Here is a 21932-nt window from a genome sequence, read left to right as displayed (position 1 = left end):
GCCGCGGATCCTGCAGCTCCTGCAATTGGCACAGGCAGCCGGCGGCTGCTTAAAGCCACAGCCCTTCATTTAGGAGCCAGCGGCGAGCCCCAGTGCGAAGAGACGTGGGCCCACGCGCTCAGGTATCAGCAAAGCGATGCTGCCACCCCCGCGGATAACGGGGCTTATTTTTAGCTTACCCAGCTTGCACTCTTAATTTGTGGATGCCAAAATAAACGACGGGAGGCCCGAGCTGAGACAGCGAGCCCCAGGCACACACTGGCCACCGCGACCAGCCAGGCTTGCGCTCGCTGCGCGCCTCGCACGCTTGTGCTTTCACAGCTCAGACCACACAAAATTCACACACTGACCCCAAAGCACCTCCAGCAGCTACGACACGAGCCGCTTTGGCAACACCGCGGCAGCTGGGTGCCCATGAAGGAAACCTCCACAGCAGGTTCCTCCACCCCATCTCCTGCAGACTGACCCAAGGCTCCTGCTGGCACCTCCTCACCTGGGTAAGAGCACCGCATGCTCACCCCCACGCGCCAGTAAGCACTAAAACACACTGCTCTGGGGGAAAGCAAGAGTTAAGGAGCAGCCACGCGGCTGTGGTGAGCACTCCTGGTTGGCTTTGCATCTGCCACCACACGGCTGAACCGCTGAGATCTGATTAACCTGCTCTCAGGCCGTCAACTTGTGATGGGTCAATACTGCTTGCTGCATTTACACAGGGACTTAGCATTTCTTCTTGAAGCTGCAGCACAGCTTAAAAACACACAAATGGGTTTTATAAAAGACTAATCCAAATGAATAAAGCTACACAACCTCAGTTGATGCAAGTGATAGGGAATTATTCTGCAGATCTAAGATAGGGCCATCTCTTTACACAAAATTCTTGTGTATTTGACCTTGTAGACTGTAAAAGGTCTACTTTTGACCACCACAGTTTAAGCAGTCCTAGCAGCACTCATTTGATCACTGGAACACTTGACGGGACAGTAAGTAGTTGTGTCATAGCTTGGTGGTAAACACTCAAACATTTTTGCAGTGTTAGGTGGGCTGAGATTGAAAGTCACCCCTTATCTACCAGAGCAGAGCCTCAGCAGAGCAGAGAGTTCAGTTCTAAGTCACCTTCTTTCCCCCACTCCCTGGTTGGGAAGGAGATGAGTCATCCTGCTCACGATCAGTGCCCACACGGACACGGCACTGATGAAGCCGTGGATGCTGCAGTGAGCTATTTGAGCTGCATCATTTGCACTGTGCACATAGCCAAGTAGGGAATTTTTACAGGAGTTAACTATATACTTCTTATTTTCACATCTTAGACACCTGATTACATTTTCCAAAGCTTTTTCAATAACTTTATCCATCACTAATTTGGCATACAAACACACTAAGCAAATAATTTCCAGATTTTTTCTTCCCTTCTCTTTACTTCTTAGGTTGCATATTCATTCCCTATTCTAACTCTCACGTTCAAAAACGAACAAGCATCCTTCAACCTGCTTTGTTCCAGCCCACCTAATCAGTCAGTAAAACACATCTAATGTTTTCCCCTCAACCTCTGCTGGACATTTTGCTTAGAGTCGTAAGCCCACAAGGCCAGTAGCATAGTCCACAGAACATTTTATATTTAAGCAAAACAGTTGGATGAGAAAAGAGCATCGGATATCAGCATATACTGAAGACTGATGTGAGACTAAAAAACCCACCATAATATTGTTGCTCTACCACATTTTTTTTTTTTTTAAAAAAGACTTTTTGCATTGTGCTGCTCTTAACCCTTTTTGCTTTTTCTTGGTGCTGTTTAACCTCATGCCTCCACCTCCAATCATGAAAGGGTCTAATGAAAAGAAAGCAGCTAGCCATAAAGAAGAATAGGAAGAATAAGTTGGTTGTTTAACTGCTTAACGACTGCATTAAAGGCAGCCATATTAAATATCCAGCTTGACCTAATCGTGCAGTTAATTTAGCATTACTTTGTCTAGATTCTGACAGAAGTGAGGTTCTAGAGGTCCTTGAGGATCTCCTCAGTTAAATTTCATGTCTTCAAAACTTGACAGTTTAAGTGCAATGAACAGCCAAAGACCACAATCCAATCTACACCGCCTTCGATATTTCTTGTGAAGACTTATATGCACATACTTTGGATTAGAATATCAAACTGCTTGGCTCTGTGCACGTGAACTTTTAGAAGCTTTACAAGCTTCTAGCTGACGATCAAACTACAAGTCAAAAGAGCAAACTCAAGAAGCAGTAACACAAGGAGGAGCCATTTTGGCAGTAGCGTTCTCTCCAAATATACTTGGCAGTAAAAGAAAGCCAATTCCAGCAGTATTATCCCTGCTTAGTTGCTGAAGACTCAAGAAAGACATTTACAGCAGGTTACAGCTGCATCTGGAACAATCTGAGTTTATGGCAAACTATCATAAAAGATGACTGGGTATCCATTTTTCTTATATCAAAAGAAGCTATTGTTTTATTTTCTCTGTTATGTTTTCTGTATCAAAAGAAGCATGAGAAACTGTAGCACTTGAGCCAAGACAAATCTGGAAACTATAGTCTTACCACCATAAAAACAGAGTTTGGGAACAGTACTGTCAAGGTGCACCTGCGCCATCAGATACTACCAGAACAGTTTTTAAGCACAAAGCAGGAGATTAAGATTTCTTATGTTTAAGCTTTCTGAAAACTTGACAAGAAACTCCAGCATGACGTGTGTCCAATAACAAGGGCATTTGTGAGGGCAAGTTATGCCTCATTACAGCTTGATGGAAACACGAAAGCAAAAGCAAAGAGGTCCAAAGCAGAGAGGGTAGCGAAGACAACGGCTTCAGGATCACAAGGATGACAGTAGGAACAGAGTCAATTAGAAAAATCTTATGTTCATGTTTGTATTACATGGGCAGGTTAACAGGCTTAAGAGCATGTTTTTCCTGGCAGTGAGCTTTATTTGGTGTAGCTTGGAATGCAAGCAGACCCAGCCTAGTGTCATTTTAGGGTGAAGGCACATCAATGGCTGAGCAGTTGGCATTGCACGGCTTTAGAAGTGAGAAGGGAAACTCAACAAAAGTCCAAGCTCCAGAAAGAACAGAAAGGTATTTACACCATGTACACAAGCCACCAACCTTCCTGGCCACATGCCTGCAACAAAACTTCACACACGCGAGAGACAGGATACCTCCAAGAGCACAGACTACAAATCGTTCCCAAGGGGGAACGCGCAGCTATTCCCTAACATCCCACAGCTCCACTGCAAACCCCCAAATGGGGAGGTGGGCAGCTTAAGGGCAAATCACCCCAGCAACCTGTGAGCCTATTTCCTTGCGACAAGGACAATTTCCCAGCGGGATTAGGGGTTTGGGATTTCTCAGATGCTACCGAGGGGACGTGGTCCTACTACGGGACACTGCCTGCTTGCAAACCAACACGCCAGAGCCACAGAGTTGCTGCGACTGTCTCAGGAGCCCCAGTTTCCTTTTGCAAGCATTTCTTCCTACATGTCATGGACTATAAACCTCTTCTGCAAATACCCAGTGCCAAAGGCCAAACTGCAGCAGAAGATAGATAGAGTATAAGCACCTAATAGGCTAATGCTGTCCATGTGTTGGCAATTATCCATACTTCATAGTTTACATCCCAAACATACCTACTCCTTTTAGAAATGAAATTCTTATCCTGCTGCAGTTGTATGAAACAAGAAAAAATTCCTTAAGAAAAAATATTAAAAAACACTTATATTTATGTACTAAAAAATTAGGCTTTTAAAATCAATTTTAAGTAGCTGCATGAATATCCATATGATAAGATATTAAGCAATCACCTGGTCTGCACTGTGCAGCATATCACCTCCTCCAGGATTTCTGTAACGTTTCAGACCTCTGAGCAAGCATCAAGCAATGGCCACTTAACAAGTCACTCAAGTGATCTGCTTTCCAGTCTCAGATTCACGTTCCCAACCCTGCCTTAGAACTGTGCCCATGTGGAGCCTTTGACCACAAGCTTTTAGGCATTGACAGGTCTGTAGCCTGTCTTGTGAAATACACTGCTCTGCTCCGCGTCGAGAATGGAACAGACCCAACTGGCTGGGTGCTCCTGAAGTGTCTCGGGATGGGAGTTGGCCCATGCTGGAAAGCCTGTGAGCAGAGGCTGAGCAAGGCTCCCGTGGTGCTGCTGCAAAGCTGCTGCTCTCGCCAAGCTCCCCACGGCTCGCGGCAGCGCAGGACGGGGGGCAGGACAGCAGGAGAGCTGCCACCACCGGGGACACAGCTCTCAGCTGGAAGGCTGCAGATCGGCCTTCCCAGCTGCATCAGCCTTCTAGTTTCACTGCTACTATACTTGATAAACAAATAATTTCAGCAATCAAGACGTGGGGGTGAAGAAGATAAAGAGTCAAGTGTAAAACCACTGCAATTTTAATAGAGAATCATTAGACCACCCTGGTATTTCTTCATTAGAAGGCTCAAAATAGAAATTCATTAGTGTAGCAGAGAAAGTGAGCACTTCCACATGTTTTTATGTCATACACAGGGGTCAAGTTAATTTTATTCTGGAAGAGAAAGCCTGATTTTGAAAGCCATTTGCTTCCATTTGCTCTAACACAAAACAAACAACAACAGACCTCAAAAAACAAACTCAGAGAGAAACATGGAGTATTTTTAAGAAAATAGTAAACAAGGCATATTTGTAAGCAGTTCTATAACATGAGTGCTCAGACCCTACAAGAAATAGACTCAATTTGTAGGAAAAAGCAGATAAGATACCTATTTAATATTGGTGCAGTCTCAGTCATCAACAACTACCAGAGAATATTTTTCTCATTCAAGCAGACATTCCTTTTACAGATAGAGCCTGAGGAAAAGGAGCCTATTTTATCCCTGCTCTGTGCCACATATTAGAGGAATATGATTATTGGCCACAATGTGGAAAGACATGACTCGGTGCCTATCAGCTACACCTTGGACTTACTTATGAATCAGTAACAGAAAGGCTACTCATATCTGCTTCACAATATTACATTTGCATTTTTTCCCCTTGAAGCTCAATTTATTTCAGAGCATAAAACAGCATAAAGTCTCAAACAAGTTACCATGCACCTTGAACAAATTTCTGTTGTAACTTAGGACTTATGTCCATCAAGCTGGAGCTACTCTTATGAAGTCATGATATGAGACCTGATATTTGAGCAAACTGCTACAGTTTCGTTCATGAAGTCATTCTGCTTTAAAGGATGCATAGAATTTAATCTGAAAGGGCAGTACAAAGCAGAAGATGGAAACAAGAAGCCAAAACACTACTTTTCTTTTTTCTCCCTTTTCCCCCCTTTCTTTTTTTCTGTTTTCCACTCGTCCCTTGCTTTTATTCTGAACTTGTTACAGATAGATCTAGCTTGCTACTGTCGTTAATTTTTGGTTGTCTTCTTTGGGGGAGAGGAATAAGCATGAGGAAAATGAAATATACTTGGGAAACAATTTTGTCATGTAAAGCAATACTGGTGGTCTGACACAAACTGCATCAGAACTAAAGGCGTCTTTCCTCCACACAACTTCTACTGCCAAGTCCTGCCCTGAAGCCCTACCCAGATATGTTCTCTATCCAGAATCTGTTCTGAAGATCCAGTAAATTCCTTAAAGCGAAGTGCCTTCAAAAAAAGCTAGACAGATTCCTTCCCAGAGCCTAGTCCCATGTGAATCAATATATTAAAGTCTTTTTATGGACATTCGAGTTCACAAAACTTCAATCAATTGGCAAAAATTAACTGTTTTGGTCAATAAGCTGTCGTGCCTGACAAACCTGAGAACAGTTTGCAGTTACCTGCTTCCAAACAGGTGCTCTAAAACGCAAGTTCCCAGAGCCCTGATCTCCTTCAGTGCAGAAGCTACTGTGCTGTTTTTCCTCATTCTCCTTTACTGAGCAGAAACACTTTTAAAAGTGTTTTATATATTTAAAAAGTGTTTATATATTTAAAAATCTTCAAACATTTGCTTTTGACTTCAGTTTTACTTTTCTTGGGGGAAAGGAGACAGAAGTCTCAAACAGCCTATAGAAGTGATCTAAACTGAACATTCTTATTCTGTCTTATAACTAGACCTGCCTATAGTAACCAGAATTAAATAGATGGAGAAATACTCTGATGAGAGCCACTCGAGTCTGATGTTAAATTCCAAAAGGTTTAAATTGAAAATTTAAACCAAAGTTTAAGTTCTTAAACTTAAGTTAAGCTCTCTTCATTGCAATGAGTATGCCAAAACACTTGCAATTTATAGCAAAAAATATGACTCATATTTTCAGTTTTCAGTTCTGTGATGTAGTATGTGCTTCTATTCCTTTGGCTGGATACTCTTTCCTCATTTAATATGAAAAATTTTGAACTGAACTTGCTTGCAGAACAACAAAGTACTTGGACACATATGCCCGTATATTCCAAGACTCAAAACATCCCTTCTATTCTAGGAAGCTCCCAATAAAGCTATTATCTCCACTCTTACACTCATCCACATGCCAGGAAGTGCCAGACACAGTGGCTCATACACTAATGGCTCATTCCTATTCCCACCTACAAATACTAAAGACTGTTTCAGCCACAGCATTTCTAGTTCTTGACTTAGGTTGCTTCTTGTACCTCCAGAATTAATGCTATGCACATCTTAGTACCAAGGCACCATACCCTCTCAAGAGGCATTCACTCCTCTAGAAAGCTTTTTCAAGATGCCACCATAGTCAATCCCAAACAACACCTGGGCTCTGAATTCCAGTCCTTTTGTTAGAACTACAACAAGAGATGGACAACAGCACAATTTAGCTGTTGGAGTTTAGCTCTGTGGCACTGTATTGTAAGGTGTCAGGCTTTTCTTATTTCTAGGGCATGATCTCCTTTCTAGGAATGATGAGGGTTCTTGAAAATACTTAACCAGATTTTGTTTATTAGACAAGAAGAAAAATGGATAATAATAATCACTTTAATGTCCAAGATATATTTACAAGGCCTGTCTGCTACTGAACATGGCAATTACAACAACAATGCATTACTTAAACAGCTCAAGTCACTATACTGATACATTTCCTTTTGGCTTGAAAGCTGAACCTCTCCCAAGCAGCTTCTGAAATAACTAAAGCCAGATTTAAATCAAGCTAGTCCCATGCCAGCAGAATAACAAAAAATTCTCTCTAACCCCAAGCACCGAGTGGAGCAGATCTGCTAAACCATAGCTTGAAAGTCTCTGCTGATGGAGCTATTAAACCCTTGGAAGATCAACAAAGGGCACGCAAAATTAAGCCAAATTGAAGATCAACCTGAACACAGTGCTCTGGTTTTCAGAGCTTAGCACAGTTAGAGGTTGACGGAGGAAAGATTTCCTTTGTATCTGTGAGTTTGCTGTAAATGGCTGATTTCAGCATTTCCTCTGTACCGCCACCCGTCTCCTTTCTCGTCTGAAGTTTAAAAAACAGGAAAATACTTAGGAAGTCCCAGGAATTGCCAGGGGACCAGCGGGAGGATAACAGCGTAGGAAAAGGCCGCTTGTTTTTGCGGCGCGGCCGCAGCCGGTGCGTTCCGCCGTGCTGTGAGCACACGCGGGCATTGCGGCACGGGAAGGGCCTGGTGCCGCTGGATGTTCCTGTCGGACGCGCTGCTCCTCTCCGGGCAGCACGCTGTTTGCCAAGGGAGTTCCTAGCCAGCATTAGCTCGTCACAGCATGTGTTGGGGTGCTCTGTTGGAAAGCTTACCTCAGCTCCTGTGCGGCAAAAATCAGGGTTTAAGGTTCTGTCTGGGCCTTGTGCAGGCTGCGCCTGCCTTCTGCGGGACAGGGCCTGCTCCTGGGGCCCAGGCAGGGCTGCTCTGGGGCCAGCCGGCTCTGCAGCAGCTCCAGCTGCGTCACGTTACCCCGCACTTGCCCCAGTAGCAGGGGCACGAGCACAGCCAGGCATGAGCCTAAGCCTCCCCCTCAGCTCCCAGCCCTTTTTCTTCTTTCTTTCAGACAAAGAGGAGGGCAGCAACTCAGGCTGAAGCTACTTCCAGCTGCTTGCACACTGGATGAGTCAGGGCTCAGTGCTCACGAGATAAACCCAAGTCCAACCGATAGCCCAGGCGGGCAGGAAGTTTGAGCCACCAGAGCTCTCCAAGCAGCCCCTCAGAAAGCTAAACTACCCCAAGTGTCTTGGGCATACAGTGTCCAGCTAGACCAGAATCCACACTTCCACCAAGGATGTTTCCCCAGCTAATTAAAAGGACCAGTCTGTGTACCAGCCCCAGCACAACAGTCCTCCTTGCTCTTACAAAACCAGAGTTTGTTAGGACCTCTCCATCTGCAGCACTGCCTTATTGCAGAAAGGGAGAGGCAAGGAGCAGTCTCTAAGCCAACAACTGGCACAAAAACATATACGAAAGTAGTTTTAGCCCTGGCTAAGTTCTCCAAGATTACTCATTTCATCCAACTGGATAGAAAACAAATTTGTTTGCTTTCCACCTCTAAAACAACAACAAAAAGGGAAAAGCAAAATTACTTTTTTCCACCATGTAGTTCTCCTCTCTCTTTTCTCTTGCACTTAAAATAACCATTCCTATTATTCTAAGGAAAATAATTTTAAGATAAGCAAGCTCCAAAACAGCCTGGGAGAAGCAAGTATGTAAGACAGGCTTCCTCTCATTAAATAAAAAGAAAGAAAAGCAGCATTATAAAAACATTTGAGGGAAAAACCTAGGACAAGGCATTAATTATAAAAGTTACTGTATAATAAGCACCTTGATTTTAGTAGTTAGAAGACTGTGTGGAAATTCAACAGTGAGAATTTCACATATGAATTTCACAATTTCAGATTGGATAACAGGCATCCAAAAGTCCTGTATCACAGCAATTTAAGATCTTTAATTAGCTCCTTAGCAGAGAAAGGTGTTCCAACCAACAGTTTAAGAAAGTAAATCTAAACTAGAAGACAGAAGAGTTGAACCAGACATGAACTCAACAGTAAAGCATTATTTTCAGAAGAAAAGAGAGAGAGCAGTTACCATCCACAAGAAGAAGAAAAAAAAAGAAAAAAAAAAAAGAGTATTATGCTTCTGGCAGCATGCTAAGACAACTTGATGCTTTTTTTTTTTTTTTTTTAATACCATACTATGAAACATTTTATTGGAATACTTAAAGTAAAATTGGTAACAGTCTTTGAACAGTAGAAATAAATGGAAACATAAATAAGTAAAACCACTCTACTGGAGCCATTACAGCAGAAATCCATAGTGATATCCCTTCCTTCATTAAGTTCAGATTCTTCTTCCCTTGAAAGCTTTTGAAGCAGACCAAAACCTTCTGGTGTATTATTAACCTTTATCAAGTCATTATGTCAAACACAATGAAATATTAAAACACCATTTAATTCTACTCTCAAATCCAGATGCAAATCTAAAATTTAATGGCAAGTTGATAACTTCAAGATGGTACTAATAATGCAACATTTTCACTCTTTCAATTAATACTACAATTACCAACCTCTACTTTTAACAGCTCAAGAGATATCTGCCCTTCGCATAAAGCCACGTAACACAAGTCAGATAACAAAGCCAAGTCATATAGATTATCTGTTGAGACCAGTCTTTTCCACAAGAGCAAAACTCCAAGGATATACTTGGGAGAGGTGCTCACTCAAGGACTCCATAAGAGTCCTTACAGGAGTCCTTCCTACAAGATTTCAAAAATTCCTTTTCAGCAAAGGCTATGAGGCTGCAGAGACAGCAAGACTCTGCATCATTTTCTTTCCTAGGCAGTTAATGCCTAGAGCAAGTTTCCTGCAACCTCCAAAGAGACAGAACTTGGGGGGAAAATAAAAGTACCATCATTTCTTTTATTAAATATAGGTAGCTACATCTCTACCTGAGTGCTCTGCATTTCTTTAAACGTATTCCTATGTTACAAATAGGTATATTAAGATATGTCAAAGAGCACTAGCAGAAGTGCATCCTGACTGCATCACTAATTGGACACTTGTAGCTAACACAGAAAGCTGCAATTTAATAGATGTATAAAACTAGGGATCACAGGAGGAGGAAGATTGGAAGGGAAATACAGACATTATGCATCAGACTATAAATTCATTCCTTGTTGAGAACAGCTCAACAAATTCAAGCCAAAATAGATAAATTGAGAGTTTTACCAAGGACTGTAGGTGCTGGATCACAATCGTTAACGCTTCGAACTTCTGGTTACTGCTGGACAGGAATTTCTTCAGCTGCAGGATTATTCCGCTTTGGTTCTCGCATTTTGTTTTATATTGTGTCAACTCGGCTGATTTTGTCCCATGTGAATGCACATCTGTGGAGGCCTGTGTCTGTATGCATGAGTTTTTAGGACTCCGCTGCTTACCCTTGTCAACTAGAAAAAAAAGAAGGTGGAAAAAATTAATTTTCATTTTTTATTGATGTTGCACAAAAGCTTAGGTGTACAAAAAGTAGTTATTAACCTTTTCAGTATTTCAATAAGAGTTATTTCAATTGCACCGAAGAGCAGACATCTACTAGCTTGCATGATAACTTCAGAAACGAAGTGTGAAGCATTCCATACAAGACCTTGCATGCATTCTTTAATTTACTTGTCACCACACACATTTGGGCATACCCTACACGCTCTGCTTTGAATCCATATTGTCATAAAATGCAAGTTTGTCATTCTAGCCATCTAAGGACTGATGACCAAGTGTAGTGACTTATTTCTATCCTAAGAGTCAGTGACTTCAGCTTGTGACATGGATTTCACATTTTCTGCACTCTAGTGCATTATTGAATAGGAGAGCGCTCTCGCTATATTTACTCAGTCTTTTTCTCCTTTCAAATTTGCCTTGCAAGAACTCTACTCGCTTCAGCTCATGTTTGAGTTCTACTAACCACAGGTCTTTAAGCATTTTTTGATGTCAGCATTTTTTGCCTCAAAGATGATAGTTTAGAAAACTCTCTAAAATGTATTTCAGGCTTGCCTGGCATAGTCCAGTAATTACATAGTTTATGTAACACTCCTAGCTATGTTGCAACCTCAATCACTTCACAGTACTCAATCATGTCATGTCAGAAGAAACCACATTACATAATCCAACATTCGACTCGTAAACACCACAGAGATACCAGGTTTCTCCACTGCCTTCACTCCAGTTTGAGAACTGCTCACAGATAGGGCTAGTCTCCTTTTTGTCTCCTTTTTGATCACACAGAGAACAAACACTTTTGTAATAAAAGACTGATGCAATATATAAATATCCCTAGGCAGCTTAATGAAAACACCTGAGCAGATTACTTTGTAGTTTCAACTTAACAAGATCCTTCAAGATAAAGTGAAGAAAACAGAGGTAGGATTTGGAGAAAAATAGAAACATGGGGAAAAATGGGGGACAAATGAATGAACTAGCATTAATCATTTTTCTCAAGCCTCAAACACCTTGCATGAAGACTGTAAAATTACTGGAATATTCCCATCAGATTAAGGTCTAGTTGCACAACTGAAATATTTATTATTAATAAATGTTTTGATTCTCAGCTAATGTTAATCTGATACATCAGCCATTGCATTAATACATCGGTCTTCCATGGCCTTGCGCTGTTTTCAAAGCATTTGAAGTTAAGTTCCTGTTTAAAAAATCGGATGTCATCTATCCCTCTTATGCTGAGCCAGGTATGAAGAGCATTCTCCAGCCTACTAATTTTCCAAGCAAATCCCTCCCTCCCAGTTAGAGGAACATCAGCATCCTGGTTTATCATGTTTGGATGCTCCTGTGTTCTTGGAGATTTCACCACATATCTGTGCAGGAGATGCTGCCTGTTAAGGGTATATTTTCAATTAAAAACATACTGACTCGCCATATAGTAGCAGCACTGCTCAAGGTGAGATAACATGGTAACCCAAGATAGAAATCAAAGTTCATATCTGCATGGGAAATAGAGATCAAGTTCGCCTAACAGTTCTAGTTATCTTGTTCTTATCACCTTTTTAATTAATCTGATGACTTCCTCCCTTGCAATGCAGACATTCTGAGGTCCTCTGACTTGGACCTCTAAATGAGCAATACAGCTCAGGTTTCAGAGCTATCCTGTTATATTCCCAGCAAACTTATGGAGGACACTGTCTATTGCTCCTGAAAGTCCTTCAAAAGGTAAGAGACAGTAATCAAGGAGAGAGGAATAAGTCTAGAGAGGGAATTCCCTAGCCTACGGTTCATATATTCCTACTGGCTCATATATTCCACCTCTTCTGAATGCTCCATCTGAAGTGAAGAATTAGAGCACTATTCTTGATTTCGAAGTGCTCATTAAATTCAGTGATTAAGATGCTAATCAATATAGCCGTTTCATTAGCTTTATGAAATGACATCCATTTGCTATGGCCCTTGACAGAGAGTGAAAAGCTGCTTTAAGCAATACAGAGAGTTACAAGCAATTTTTCTTCTGAGAAAAATGACATCAGACACTTACCTGATTAAATTATATTTCATTACACATTACACTGACACCACAGCTAACTGTAAATAACACAAGACCCTCGATAACCACTGTTTCCAAAGTTCAGCCAGGCTTTTTTTGCTTTTGTTAATCAAGGTGTCCAGGCTGCCAAATCTTTTCCTAGAAGTTAATTCCAACATACATCCAGCCAACACCAGATTCCAGTCTAAATAAAGCTCAAGAAAAAGATATGCACAGAAAGAATTCACTTCTCTGGATAGGCTTATCACAGACACACACCATACCCAACCACTTGAAGCATTAAAAAGCACTGCTCTGCTGGCATGAACCCTCTGTAGCATGCACTGCCTCTGCAGATGAACACCAGCAACACTGCTGTGCTTATTTACAAAGTGTGCACCTCTGGGCAACAACAGACCATGTCTCCAGATTTGTACAGGAGACATGCTATGATGTCCAAACACCGTGCCTTCATTAAAGGACAGGAATTAACTTCCAATACAACACTTGGATGATAGACTCTAAAGTCTACCCGTTAGGCAAAGCAAGAGCTTGGATTTTTTTATAAAGGTGGCAAGCTTTAAAAGTCAGTCTTGTAAGGCACAATTTCCCCAGGCTAGAAATATTACTGCATTGCAGTAACCCAACAGAATCACCATACAAAGTGTTTCCCCCCCCCCCCCCTATTGATACAAGGAAGGATAAATAGTAGTAACTCAGTAATGACTGAGCCTTTTGAACACAAAGTTACTACCTGAAGGTTTGATGTTTTACTGTCAAATAAAATATCCCATGATCTTGGACAAGGGCAAGAACTGCTTCCCCTGTCTCAGAGATCACTATGCAGATGGCAGCTGCCATAAAACAGAATCTTGTTCTTTACATCTTTATCATACCCATCCCAAGAGTTTCTGTGAAGGGAATCACTTCACATACAGTTTCTCTAGTTAATAAATGTTCAGAAGAAAACAGAGCTATTGTTATATATGTACCATATTAAGCACTTAGACACCACACAGTGCTTCACATGGGCACCTCCCTGGCCAGCTGCCTGAGCTTGCCTGCTGCTGAGCCCCCCATGGTGGCCTGTGCACCACGACTAGACAAGAGTCCATCACCCACGTGGCGACTTGCAGACCCAAACCGAGGTCTTTGTTTGCCTACCATGTAATAGCAAGCTCTGCAGGGCAATAATTTCTAGTACATGCAGACAAGTCCATTAGAAAAGATTAAATTTATAATATATTTCTTAAAAGCATATAATATGTTCCTTAAAAACACTCCAAACAGTCTAAACAAAACACTTGAAGCACAAGTAGGAACAGTCTCATCTGTTCACCCCCCCTAGTTTTGAAGGCACCATTATCTTACCCCTAAGCACCTTCTTTTCATGTTCCTCATCCAAATTATTTTCAAATAAAATTCCTTGATCAATATTTTCTCTTGCAGGAAGTTGTAGGCTCGTAAAAACTTTCTGACTGTCTTCCATTTTATGGAAAGCCTTGTCTACACATGTTAAATTGGTGCTCGCTTCTTTAATCAGTAAGAAGAGATCAGCCTGAGTATTCAATCGAGCTTCCATTTCTTCCCTTATTCGCAGGATTTCATCAAGCACAGCTCTTATATGCAGGTGACTGGATATCATCTCTGCTTTCAGATCCTCCTTCATCTGCTGCTGGCTCCTCTGCATTGCCAGCACTGCTCTGATCTCCTTCTGAGATGTTTCCACGTCCCTCCTCAGCTCCTTCTGCCCGGCCTCCATGGCCGCCTGGCTAGCCTGGACTTCTGCCAGCAGCGTGGCCAGGCTCTCCATCCTGGCCAGCCAGAGCCGCCTCTCCTGGGGTCACAGCTTCCAAGCAGCCATGGATATTTGTGAGCAAGGAGATGTCCAAGACGGCAACAGAGCTAGCACGTCGCTGTTGGAATAGTATCCTCCCTCGACTCACAGTAGGCTTCAGTTACGGTACTAGGTAAGACGAAGGTACGAAATGAAGTACCTTAAAATAAATGCTAAACATAATACCTTAAGCAGCAGCAGGGCTGCAGAGCCAGAGCTCCCTCTGAGGACTCAGCCAGAGCACTAGTCAGGTTAATTGCCAGATTGGGCCACACCTGAATTTTTAGAAATCTTTTGCTGACATCATTGCCTGTGGGATGTCACCCAAAAGGCCACTCCCAGTCATCTGATCTGCATCAATCTGAGAGTTCCTGGCCATCAGTAACCATGTTTGCTGCAAAACAGCCTGCAAGAACAGAGCAGCCCTTCCTTTCCAACACAAAGGCTCTGAGGGATCCAAACGGTCTGTAGGAGCCAAGAGCCAAACAGTTCAACATTACTTGTTTCAATTGTATATTCAAAGAGGTGGTTCTGCACCCACCCTTCCACTGATGTTAGCCACCAGAGTTCACGAGTAAATCCAAATAAACGGGTACATACTTGCCCATTCTTCACTCCCCTCCTCATGGAGGCAGCTCTTAGTGTCCATTTAGCCGTCTCTGAAAGAAGTCAGACCCCAAGCAAGCCCTGCAGCTCACTAATGATGCACAGCAACAGAGGAAGACTCATCAATGAGATGTTTTTGGTAAGTTTAGGCATCTCTTACAGCTACAAGGTCTGACAACCTTTTTTCATAGAAGCCAACGCTTGTCACTTAAGTACTAAGCAAGCAGATTTCATCGCAGTTGTTACAGACTCCATGTAAAAGCACACGCAGGAAGGCATGACACGAAGCTACTGCCTGTTCTGTAACACAGCAATTTACTTAAGTAACTGAATGCAGACCGGGGATGAGGGGACGGGAGTCCTCACCTGCAGGACCCATCTCCCAGCCCTACATTCATACAGATAACTTGACACTGCAGCCCAGAGTAACACTCAAGGTGCAGAGGAAGACCAAGTATCACAGATGTTGGAGCTCACAAGAGGTGTGACACTACCTTTGCACTGTCAGGGCTCCAGGATGCTTTTGGAGTTCACAAGGAACTCGCAAACACCCCAGGGAAGTTAGATTGCCCGTCCAAAGCTGCAATAACCCACTCAGCGCTCTTTCCAGGTGTGAAGCATTGCAGAGGACACTTCAGTGGGCACAGACACAGGATTTCCAGCTCACCACAAGGTTACTGCACAGGGACAAGGGGCCTACTTGGAGAGTCCCATTTCTGGAAGTTACTATCCACTTTCCAGTCCAGGCACATTGATGGTGCCAGTAAGCACAAGGTTGTTCCTAGCACAGCTACGGGCTGCAGGTGTAGCTCGCTCCCCTCCATCCCCAACCCCCTTTCTAGATGCACAGATATCCGGCAAGCCCTTAAGCATCCATAATCACACACAAATATCAAATAAGCACAAGAACACAAAATAAATCACAGAGAAACAAACTGAAACTTGAATCCAGGGATGATCTTTGACAAAAGCAATTAAAAGCAGGTAGAAAGCACCACTGAGGAGGTTGGCACACATCAGTGCCCTGAGACAGGCTCTAACAGTAGTTCAGCTCAACAGTGCACACTGTGCTCTATTTCTCTACAGAGGAACAGGCTCCCCCAGATGGTGACTCAGAGCAGAGCCTCAAATAACACAGTGGGAGCCTCAAAAAAACCTACCTGACAAAGCTCAAGTGGCTAAATCCACTGCTTTTTCTTTCCTGACCAACACCACCAGCTCAAAAGACAGTAAGCCCCTTGCCATGCGAAATGCAGCCGCCTCAACTGCACAGAGCTCTCCAGCAGTGCAATGCATCGTGAAGAACTCCCCCTCTTGGAAATTAGCCCATTTAAGGGAAAACACTAATTTCATTCAGAATGACATCCATGTTACCCATGCATTCTCTCCTCAAAATAAATCTGATCTCATGCAACTTCTAGATACGCTTTACGTTTTTCCACTTTGTAAAACATCCTTCAAGCAAGCCTGAACTGAATTAGTAGGTGCTGGCATTACATAGCAAATAGGATCGCTCCAGAGCTTACTAGTGCTTTGAATTTTACAACTAGTCTCTCCGCAAGAATATTTTGTAACTAATGATACATAAGATGGTCTTGAGCAATATGCAAGCTTCTCAAGTTAGAATTTATAGTCTCTCTCAGATACCCATTTCTGCTGCTGAAAAGACAGTTTCTCTTCAAGCTAAGCAGCCTCTGTCCTTAATGCATCTCAAGTAACGTAATGTTGTCTTCTATTTATAGAGGGAAGGAGAGAAAAAAGTTTAGTTAACAGCAAATCAAATAATGATGAGGATTTGCTCTCAACCACAAGTTAATGATTAGGACAAAGTTATTTAAACAATCTGACCTATTAGGATTATGTATGTCTGGATTTTTTTCTGTTTTTCATAATAAAAACTCAGAATACTCTATACAACTAGCCAGACACCAAAATTTACCCCTCCAAAATCACAGGAATGAAATCACCAAGTTAAAACATTTTTAAAATGCAAGCAGCACAGTTTTGATGTGAACAAAAAAAAAAAAAGAAAAAAATCACAAAATCACATTTACAGCCATATTGGACTATGTTTATTAATGCAGCACACTTGAAATTTTTAAAAGAAAGTCTACATTAAGCTTAGAATGTATCACGCAAAAACACCTATTACTTTCACCCTCAGTGTGGTTTCATTTTTGTACCGCTGATTAGATTGTGCAGCCCTGAGTGGGGTCAGGCTTGATGCAAGGAGCTGGGTATTTTCATTTCCCAAATATGAAAAAGAAAACATCAAGTTGTTGAATCTATTTAGCTTTTCCCTCTTTGAAAAAGTCTATTTTACTGGGGGTTTTTTAAGCTAAAAATAAATGCTGGATTTTCTGGGGTTAGGTTGGCAAAAAGTTTGAGAGCTAAGAACTCAAACTCATGGCTAAACTAAACATCAAAAGAAAATAAGGACTATAAGGACTAAGCCTGTATGTGTAAAATAGGAAGGAAATTTGGCTAGCTGTAAACTGCAACTCTAATTTCTGTCAGAATTCTTCTTGGCTGCAAATCCAATAAGTGGTTTCAAACAAAACAGCAAAAGCAGCCACTGAACACAAAATTAAATAAGCCAAGTCTCTAGGTGGTTTGGAAGGCTAGATGCTTTGGAGAAAACTCTTCCAACCCCACTAGTGGAGAGCTCCATACTTTGGTCAACTGCATTTGACACCAAGTGTCAAAAGGAAAAGTAGCCTTGGCTACTACTAAAAGGCTGAACCTCAAGTTCAGACATCAGTTTGGTCTCCCCCTTGATTTCCTAAGGGGGAATTTTAAACATTTACCTATCTACAACTTGGGAAATAGTGAACATTTTCCTTCCGTGCTTCTCAGCACAGGCAGCCCAATGCCCTTAAGACTGCATCTGTATGTACAGACTCCTGAAAAAAAAATCATGTATTCCTTCTAAGCAGTATCTCAGTACTGTATATAATGCAGTATATAAACCACTGCAGACAGCCCTAACACGTTCCCTTCATGCTTCGAGGGAATCCAACATGAGCCAATTCTTGTCACAACAAAACAGCTTTGCATTTCAGTTCTGCTGCCTAACACACACAACAACTTCTGAAGAAGGTGGCATATCTTAATGAGTTTTCCAGCTACTTATTTAGCTGGTCTGGATTCAAGAAACTGGAGGATGAGAAGCATTTCTCGTCTTGCAGCTCTCCCCCGACACGTTTGCAGAGTGAAATTTAAGACAACAACTAAATGCTTAGAGCACAGAGCTGCAGCTCTGCTGCTCCTTTACTCTCACTGCAACCTCGTGGGTATCCCTTCTTCAAGGTCAGGTGGCAGCCTCTGCCTGGGGGTATCAGGTTCTCTATCTTAGTTGTCACCAAATCCATTTCAAATCGTCCTGAACAAAAATAAAGAGAGGAGGAGGGAAACCTTTTAAAAAGGTCACAGTAGCTGAACAAAATTTATCTGTAAGGAGGTAAAACTTGGCCAAGATGCTTAACTGATTCAGCAGGATTAAAACGTACACAGCAGAAATCCCTCTGCCTTTCTTCAGAGGCACAAAGACTTTTCTGCTTTTTTTGAAATACTGGTACAGTCCCGGGCATGGTGTACCCAGTCATCACACTTGGAGGCACTCACTTAGGAGTGCTGTTTAAAAAACTGTATTTGTCCTTACAGGTCAACCTAGAGCATCAAGAAAACATTTTAGATTTATTATTTTGCTCATTTCCAACCACAGAACTGGATTTTCTCCTCGTTCATATGACAGTGAAAAGGGAAGAGGTATATCACAGATGTATGTATGCAAACGGGTCTAGGCCTATTCAGTGTTTTAGTCGCATGCCCAACACAGGCCACACTGCCCACAGGGTTTCATGCTGGCGTGGAGCAAGTCTCTCTTGAAGCAGAGCCTACCAGCACGTCAAATGCTTCACTGCCCGTTACAAGATGATCACTAGGTGGGGAACCAAACGTTTTTGCATCACACCAGAGTTCTGCGCCCTAAAGCTGATACCTACAACCTATAGTATACAGCATACAGCTCATTATCTTCCTGCCTGTTGACACAACAACAGGCATGAAGGGAGGCTGCTATTTCATTTTAGCATACTTCACATGGTAAGAGAGATGAAATAGGAAACCTGGAGAGAAATGAGACGGACTAAACCAAGAGATAACAAACAAGGTATTTTCTTCCCCTCCCAAATCCACATCTTGAACTGAGTTTCTACACAAGCTCTGCTGAAAGACCACAAGTTGAAAGGAGTCCTTGATTCATTTTGAGCTTTTAAAGATAAACTTGGCCTATCCCGGCCAAATAATCTGAAACACACTTGGTCTTCAAGGTTCTTAGGTGATAACCCATAGTATGTGGCAAACTGGGTGCCCTAGAGCATGATGGTCTGGACTTCTGTCTGGTTATAAATATGCTCCTGCCATCTTCTTGCAAGGCAGAAAATTCCCTCTGCAATCAGGAGCTGCCAAAGGCAACCACAATAACAGCAATGCAAGTATGACACAGCACGAAGGTTCCTAGATAAGCCTCACATCATGTTTCTACTCTACGTCCTGTTTCTACCCCAGTAGACTTTCACCCACATGACAACCTTTCAAACAGGTCACTTCATGTACATCCCTATTAATCAGCCACTAATCACCTCAATATTTCCCAGCTGGAAACTTACCTTCTTCCAAGTGGTTTGCACTGTGTCCTGGTTTCACTTAGGTATCACATGTCCTATAGAAAACAGCTCTTGAGCCTGTACAACTGCTTTATGGCATTGACAAGTGCACTACTGATTTCCTCCAGGACACAGCACTGACTCCCCCCTCAAAAGGGGCATCGCCATGAGGTAAAGTTTAGTTTGACCACAATTTAATGTGTTCTGTTATTAAACTGATTAAGCACACAGAATCTCCCTGTTGCATTTGCTACTGTTTATGATTAATCTTTGAAGTGCAAATATGGCTACTGTTTAAGGTTTTACAGCTTACCTTGATAAATAACATAATTTAGCTCCTTGCAAAACTTCAGTAAAAGGTTAATCTATCTAATCTAAACTGAGAAAATGCATAGTCTTCCAAAGTATTACTGTCTCCCAAAATAAAAATACAAGGAGGGGTATTACCTCACTCAACTCAGTGCTGCAAATTCAGGACCTACTGGCCTATGCATTTTTTAAAGACCAAATTTTGGAGAATGGTTCATGATAAATACCATAAAGGCACCCCTGAATTGTGCCTGTGCTCTCTACTGGTATTGATGTTTCTTAGTCATTGCATGAGCATCTGCTTTGTTTCTGCTCTTCATGTCACTAAAGCCATTATTTGGTGAAGAGATATCAAAAGGTCACACACTTTGTCAGTGTTTCACTGCTGAAGTTGTGAAAGCTCAGTGAAAATGGTAGGAAAGAATATAATAACCTTCATATTTTTCTAGCAGATTAGAAGACGTTAAAGTCTTCTAGAGATGAGCTTTAGAAGGCTTGGCAAATTTTTAAGTACTTGGCATTGGAGTCTGGGTATTCCTTTAAGTGTGTAATTAACCCATCTGACAGATGTCTGCATGTTAAATGCATACTGCAAATGCATACCTGACTAATACTCTGAAATTTCAACATTATGCCCATAGCTTGCCCATACCTTACATGCCATAGCCCCATCTTCCAGAGAGGAAAAACATGAGTAGCATTTTGAACCCCATAATACACCAAGTGATTCAGCCTTAATACTGCATTTATAATTACTCAGTCAACAAGTTTACTGGGACTGTAATATCTAGTTGGAATGGAAATTGATTTTCATCTAAGCAGTAGATTCCAAACATGAACTTGGCAGCAAACAATAATGAATAAGCTGACCCTACCTTCAGAGATGATTGAAATAAAAAAATAGGAAAATGGTATGCAATTTGGAGAAGACAGCTCTAACATGTATCAGCTAGACTACCGGTGGGTTTGGCTTGTGCTAGTTACTTAAAAAAATTACCAAGAGCAATATTGACACTTGATTACTTGTCATGTCAAAATTATGACAGTCTCAAGGCATGCTGGTTAACCACAGTGCTGCATACCACAGTCTGCAAGAAAAAAGGGAGAAGAGATGGTAGAACTAGCTTACAAGGCCTAAAGCACAGGTATTTTAGCATAGCTGTGTGTACACACATGAACCAGCCAGGCTCTTTTCAGTGGTGGCCACTGACAGAACTAGAGGAAATGGCCACAAACTGAAGCACCAAAAGTTCCACAGGAACTTAAGGAAAAAATTCTTAACAGTGAGGGTGACAGAGCACTGGAACAGGCTGCCCAGAGAGGTTGTGGAGTCTCCTTCTCTGGAGATCTTCCAAACCTGCTTGGACGCAGTCCTGTGCCACGTGCTCTAGGTGACCCTGCGTGTGCAGGGGGGTTGGACTAGATGACCTCTAGAGGTGCCTTCCAATCCTAAGCATTCTATGATTTACTTTAGAAGTAAAGTGAGCCATCCATATAGATGTATTTTCATCAGTTCAGGTGTGGCTCTTGGTAGGCAAAAGGACATTTAAAGTAGTGTCTTTTTTTCTCTCCTGTAAACCTTGTTATAGTTACAGCTTTGCTTTGGCAACCTCACCGGACACTTCTGCTCAGGACCAGACTGATCTTCCTTGCTCGTCTCTGCTCTTGTTCCCTCCCTCCGTCTTTCTCTCCACTTCTGCTTCTTGCAGCTGAAATTGCTCCCTGTTATGTGGTGCCCTCTGCTGCTTTATCACAAGTAGATGACAGGGCATATTTTTATCCTTTACTCCACAGCTTGTGTCTAGGCAGGCTCAAGTCAACTGGGTGCAGGAATCCAACCATGGCATTTACAGCAAGTGCAAGCCCTTGCCAGACCCCATTAACTGCCTCCCTGATACAGTTACTGACCCTTTTCCCACCTTTTTACCCTTCTCTAGCTCTAGCCAGAGCTGCTGTGTGGCTTCCAGATTCCCCTGTTTGCAGACAGGTAGGTGTGAGACCTTCACACCTGGGAAAAGACAGGGAAGGGAGGGCTGGCACAGAAAGACACCCACGATGCATGTGTGACAGTGGGGAACAAACTCAAATACCTGAGTGC

At 42.2% G+C, this 21932-nt stretch overlaps 1 protein-coding gene across 2 annotated transcripts in view; it reads right to left on the bottom strand.

The window, feature by feature from the left end:
• The window catches only part of MTUS1 (microtubule associated scaffold protein 1), a 78787-nt gene that overhangs the window by 14689 nt on the left and 42166 nt on the right, over nucleotides 1-21932 (bottom strand). For both annotated transcript variants that reach the window (XM_088524679.1, XM_010217465.2), the window contains one exon: nucleotides 10126-10343. In XM_088524679.1, coding sequence (XP_088380805.1) covers nucleotides 10126-10343 — 218 coding nt within the window. The remainder of the gene's footprint in view (nucleotides 1-10125; nucleotides 10344-21932) is intronic.

This window comes from Tinamus guttatus, unplaced genomic scaffold, assembly GCF_059628265.1.
Source record: "Tinamus guttatus ecotype Peru unplaced genomic scaffold, ASM5962826v1 Tinamus_guttatus_pri_ptg000213l, whole genome shotgun sequence".
Lineage (NCBI taxonomy): Eukaryota > Metazoa > Chordata > Aves > Tinamiformes > Tinamidae > Tinamus > Tinamus guttatus.
The sequence above is the reverse complement of the archived record's forward strand: the minus strand, read 5'-3'. Positions and strand labels throughout refer to the sequence as shown.